Raw genomic sequence first — 6,000 nt, 5'->3', positions numbered from 1 at the left:
AATCTATTGCTGAGATCGGTACATTCAAGGGCCAGTCTACTGCGGTAGGCAAGGTGGCTCTGTAGGGGGTGGGCACTATGGGGGGGGGGGTGGGGCTGAGGACTTTGCAGCAGGCTGGGGGGTTCTGTGGTAGGTAAGGTGGCTCTGTAGGAGGTGGGCACTCTGGGGGGGCTGAAGACTCTACAGCAGGCTGGAGGGTACTGCGGTAGGGCTCTGTAGGAGGTGGGCACTATGGGGGGCTGGGCACTCTGCAGCAGGCTGGGGGGTACTGCGGTAGGTAAGGTGGCTCTGTAGGAGGTGGGAACTATGGAGGGGGGGGGGCTGAGGACTCTGAATCAGGCTTGGGGGGTACTGCGGTAGGTAAGGTCGCTCTGTAGGAGGTGGGAACTATGGAGAGGGGGGGGGGGGGGCTGAGGACTCTGCAGCAGGCTGCGGGGTACTGTGGTAGGTAAGGTGGCTCTGTAGGAGGTGGGCACAATGGGGGGGGGACTGAAGGCTCTGCAGCAAGCTGGGGGGGGGGGGTACTGTGGGAAATTGGAAGGTTCTGTGGAGCTGATTCATTCCATGTTGGGTCCCCTGAACACCTGCACATAGATCTGTCTGATTGTAGCAGAATTTGCGTAGTCATGATCCATGAATTATATAATTCCCTCCATCTGTCTGCAAATATTAAGAAGCAACAAAAAAATGCACATCTGCTGAGTTGTTTTTTTTTTTTTTTTCACATTGCTGTTTACAGGCTGTATTAAATGTACTATCTGGAGTTCCCAGAAATAGTAAAAGTGGTAAAATTAACTAGCAACAATAGATTCATTATTTCCCCATCACTCCCCATGTGTTCGTCATCCCTCCAGTCCCGTCCCGTTCTAGACCCCCCTTTATCTCGGTCGGAGCCCCAGTGGGAGGAGAGGACGTTCCGTTGCCGCCCAGTAGGTGGCGCTCTGTACACCTGTCTCATAGGCTTGTAGAGTGGTGGCGTTGGTCGGATGTTCGCTCCGCTTTCTTTGCTGCGCTATGATCGGGCTCCGCTCCGGGCTCCGCGCTCTGCTGGCTCTGGGGATCCTCTGCTCGGTGCGGGGACGAGGTAAGGAGGGGGGGACTGTATTTGGGAGTACTGGATATGCCAAAGATACAAAGACTGCAAAGATTCCTGAGCAGAGCTTTTGATTCAACTACAAGTCCCAGCACACTATACCCGCCTTTCTCCTGTCTGTAGAACTACAAGTCCCAGCACACTATACCTGCCTTTCTCCTGTCTGTAGAACTACAAGTCCCAGCACACTATACCTGCCTTTCTCCTGTCTGTAGAACTACAAGTCCCAGCACACTATACAGGCCAGGGGCGGATCCAGAGTCTAGTGTCGGGAGGGTCACAGCCAGAAAAAAAAAAATTTGCGGGCAATTTATCGGGAAAATGGCTTGCGTTGGCGTTCAATCATCACGGCACCATGGTTGTTATGGTGTCAGGATGATTGAAGCGCATTATTTCTATTATTACATTGTTATATAAAATTAAATGGTTCAACTCACCATAATGGTGAATCAGTGGGAGCCCTGAGGGTGTCACTTGCCACTGTCACCTACCACCAGATGCGGATTGTCACTTGCCACGTCCCCTGCCATACCTTGTGGATTGTCACTTGCCACGTCCCCTGCCACTCTTGCGGATTGTCACTTGCCACGTCACCTGCCACACCTTGTGTATTGTCACTTGCCACTGTCACCTACCACCAGATGCGGATTGTCACTTGCCACGTCCCCTGCCACTCTTGCGGATTGTCACTTGCCACGTCCCCTGCCACACCTTGCAGATTGTCACTTGCCACGTCCCCTGCCACACCTTGTGGATTGTCACTTGCCACGTCCCCTGCCACACCTTGCGGATTGTCACTTGCCACGTCACCTGCCACACCTTGCGGATTGTCACTTACCACGTCCCCTGACACACCTTGCGGATTGTCACTTACCAGGTCACCTTTCACACTGGGGAGGCAGTATATGCCTGAAAACTGCCTCAGCGGTGCAAATCGGCACACATTTCATATTTTCACTTGATTGGTGCTTACACCCTTCTATATAGCAGCTCAGAGACAGAGTTCAGTCACAGCCCCATTTTTCGCCCACCAAGCCCTGACAGCACGACCGCTCTCCTCTTTTGTTCACAGACATGCACTCCTTCCAGCGTGCGGCCACTGCCCCTTCCCTCACACACTGCTCAGAGGGCAGAGGGGACCTGGAAATTACTCACTGCTTTGCGCTGCGTGGTGTTATAGGTCCAGCGTTACATGCCTCTATTGGAGTGTCACTCATTATCACGTCGGCTCTGTGACCGACTCCATGACGTCATTCATTGCTAGACGCCAGGCGGCCCAGGCGCTAGCAATGAGTGCAGGGTTGCCATGCCAGCGGCCCAGCTTCACCCACCTCTAGGCTCCTCCTGGTCCCATTGCCGCATAATTAAACACTAGAGTCTCTCTCTCTTTGCCACTGATCGGCTGATGAGAGTGAGAGAGACTTGGGCAGTGCAGTGCTGCAGCTGGCGGTGTGACAATCATGTCAGTGTGATATTTGGGGGGGGGGCAATTGCCCTGTTGCCCCCCGCCCCCTGGATATACCCCTGATACAGGCGTGCCCTGCTTTAAGTACACTCACTTTACATACACTCGCGAGTACCGACATACCCACGGGTGTACAGAAAGTGTCTTGCAAGTACAGATATTCCCACGCTACGCAGTCGCAGCATGGCCTGGAAAAGGCAGAGCTGCCGCCTGGAGTTGTTGCCAGTGAAGGGGCCGCAAGTGAAGAGGCGAAGTTCCTGCCAGTCAGCGCAGAGTTGCCCTCCAGCCATGCCTGCCAACTCTCCAAGAATTGGCCGCCAGCCAGCCCTGAGTTGCCCGCCAGCCCAGAGTTGCCCACCAACCAGCCCAGAGTTGCCCTCCAGCCATGTCTGCCAACCCGCCAATGTGCCATACTGGTACAGTATTATAAACTTCACTCCCTGACCTCCCCACTATAGCCCATGGCCCTCCACTATAAGCCCTGATTCCCCCTCTACAGCCCCTGACCCCCCACTACAGCCCCTGACCCCCCTCTACAGCCCCTGACATCCCCACTACAACCCCTAACCCAACACCCCCCCCCCCGAAGTAAAAAAAAGGTATTGCTTCACTTTAACCACTTTCAGACCAGCCCATTTTGATGACTTAAGACCAGACCACTTTTTGCAATTCAGCACTGCGTCGCTTTTACTGACAATTGCTGAATTGGGAAGTGGTTAAGTACATTTTCGTTTTACATACATGCTCTGGTCCCATTGTGTACCTGCCTTTCTCCTCTCTGTAGAACTACAAGTCCCAACACACTAATGCAAAAGCATTTGACACAGTTACCCATAAACATTTACTGTACAAAGTAAGTTCCGTTGGCATGGACCATAGGGTGAGTACATGGATTGAAAACTGGCTAAAAGGGCGAGTTCAGAGGGTGGTGATAAATGGGGAGCACTCGGAATGGTCAGGGGTGGGTAGTGGGGTCCCCCAGGGTTCTGTGCTGGGACCAATCCTATTTAATTTGTTCATAAATGACCTGGAGGATGGGGATGGGGTAAACAGTTCAATCTCTGTATTTGCAGACTATACTAAGCTAAGCAGGGCAATAACTTCTCCGCAGGATGTGGAAACCTTGCAAAAAGATCTGAACAGATTAATGGGGTGGGCAACTACATGGCAAATGAGGTTCAATGTACAGAAAAATGTAAAATAATGCATTTGGGTGGCAAAAATATGAATGCAATCTATACACTGGGGGGAGAACCTCTGGGGGAATTTAGGAAGGAAAAGGATCTGGGGGTCCTAGTAGATGATAGGCCCAGTAATGGCATGCAATGCCAAGCTTCTACTAACAAAGCAAACAGAATATTGGCATTAAAAAGGGGATCAACTCCAGAGATAAAACGATAATTCTCCCGCTCTACAAGACTCTGGTCTGGCCGCACCTGGATTATGCTGTCCAGTTCTGGGCACCAGTCCTCAGGAAGGTACAAAGAGCAACAAAGCTAATAAAGGGTCTGGAGGATATTAGTTATGAGGAAAGGTTGTGAGCACTGAACTTATTCTCTGGAGAAGAGACGCTTGAGAGGGGATATGATTTCAATTTATAAATACCGTACTGGAGACCCCACAATAGGGATAAAACTTTTTCGCAGAAGGGAGTTTAACAAGACTTGTGGCCACTCATTAAAATTATAAGAAAAGAGGTTTAACCTTAAACTACGTAGAGGGCTCTTTACTGTTTTAGAACGACAAGGATGTGGAATTCCCTTCCACAGGCGGTGGTCTCAGCGGGGGCATCGGTAGTTTCAAGAAACTATTAGATAAGTACCTGAACGACCACAACATACAGGAATATACAATGTGATACTGACATATAATCACACACATAGGTTGGACTTGTGTCTTTTTTTATGTAACTATACCTGCCTTTCTCCTCTCTGTAGAACTACAAGCCCCAGCACAATATACCTGCCTTTCCTTACTGTTACATTTTACATTCTCTTTGAGTTTATGCTTTAAATTCAATCTCAGCAGCAAGACTTTTTATCTGTTTTTTGTGATGGGGCTGCTTTAATGATGATCTATATTTAATTTATCATTTTTACTGACCAGCAAAATTTAGGCCGACCGCTCACCTTTGCATTGAATTGGGTGAGCGGGAGAGGAGGATGAGAAAGAGGGGGGGTGAGGAAGAGAGAGAGGAGGGTGAGAGATGAGAGAGATAGGGATGAGGGAGAGGAGGGGGAAGGGGGAGAGAGAGTGAGAGAGAGGAGGATGAGAAAGAATGAGAGAGAGAGAGGAGGATGAGAGAGAGAGGAAGGTGAGAGGGAGAGAGATGAGGAAGAGGGTGAGGAGGGGGAGAGAGAGAGAGATAAAGGTGGGAGAGAGAGGGGGGTGGAAGAGGGAGAGGATGGTGAGAGAGAGGATGGTGAGAGAGAGGAGGGGGAGAGAGAGAGGAGGGAGAGAGTGAGAGGAGGGTGAGAGAGATGAGGAAGAGGGAGAGAGATGAGGGAGAGGGGGGAGAGAGAGAGAGGAGGGTGAGAGAGAGAGGAGGATGAGAGAGAGAGAGATGAGGGAGAGGCAGGCAAGGGACAAAGAGATTAGTATGTGAGAAGGAGAGAGAGAGAGGAGGGAGAGAGAGGGGGATGAGGAAGAGAGATAGGAGGGTGAGAGATGAGAGAGAGAGAGAGAGGGAGAGGAGGGGGGGTGAGAGATGAGGGAGAGGAGGGGGAGAGAGATGAGGAAGATGGAGAGGAGGGATAGAGAGAGAGAGAGAAAAAGATGAGGGAGAGAGCGAGAGGGGGGGAGAGGGGGAGGATGGGGAGAGAGGGTGGTGAGAGAGAGAGGAGGGGAGAGAGGATGAGGAAGAGAGAGGTGGGGGGAGAGAAAGAGGAAGAGAGAGAGGAGGAGGAAAGAAAGAAAGAGGAGGGTGAGAGCGAGAGAGAGGGGGGAGAGAGAGAAAGAGAGGAGGGAGAGAGAGAGATGAGGAAGAGGGAGAGGAGGGAGAGAGAGAGATGAGGGAGAGGAGGGGAGAGAGATGAGGAAGAGGGAGAGGAGGGGGGGAGAGAGAGAAAGGTGAGGGAGAGAGGAGGATGAGAGAGAGATGAGGGAGAGAAGGGGAGAGAGTGAGAGAGAGGAGGATGATAGAGAGAGAGGAGGGTGAGAGAGAAAGATGAGGAAGAGGGAGAGGAGGGGGATAGAGATGAGGAAGAGGGAGAGGAGGGGGGGAGAGATGAGGAAGAGGGAGAGGAGGGAGAGACAGAGAGAAAGGTGAGGGAGAGAGATAGAGGGGGGAAGAGAGAGAGGGGTGAGAGAGGAGGATGGTGAGAGAGAGAGAGGGAGAGAGAGGGATGAGGAAGAGAGCGGGGGAGAGAGAGAGAGAGGATGAGGAAGAGAGAGAGGAGGGGAAAGAGAGAGAGGAGAGAGAGAGAGATGAGGGAGAGGATGG

At 51.7% G+C, this 6,000-nt stretch overlaps 1 protein-coding gene across 1 annotated transcript in view; it reads left to right on the top strand.

Moving 5' to 3' along the window:
* Window positions 1-943: 943 nt before the first annotated feature.
* LOC143981716 (uncharacterized) overlaps window positions 944-6,000 on the top strand; it is a 154,490-nt gene continuing 149,433 nt past the window's right edge. Inside the window, exon 1 of the mRNA XM_077479757.1 lies at window positions 944-1,084. Coding sequence (XP_077335883.1) covers window positions 1,015-1,084 — 70 coding nt within the window. The 5' untranslated portion in view covers window positions 944-1,014. The remainder of the gene's footprint in view (window positions 1,085-6,000) is intronic.

Source organism: Lithobates pipiens, unplaced genomic scaffold, assembly GCF_037356315.1.
Source record: "Lithobates pipiens isolate NorthernLeopardFrog02 unplaced genomic scaffold, aLitPip1_a1.2 Scaffold_16, whole genome shotgun sequence".
In the NCBI taxonomy this organism is placed as follows: Eukaryota; Metazoa; Chordata; class Amphibia; order Anura; family Ranidae; genus Lithobates; species Lithobates pipiens.
This window is presented reverse-complemented; position numbering and strand designations above follow the sequence as displayed.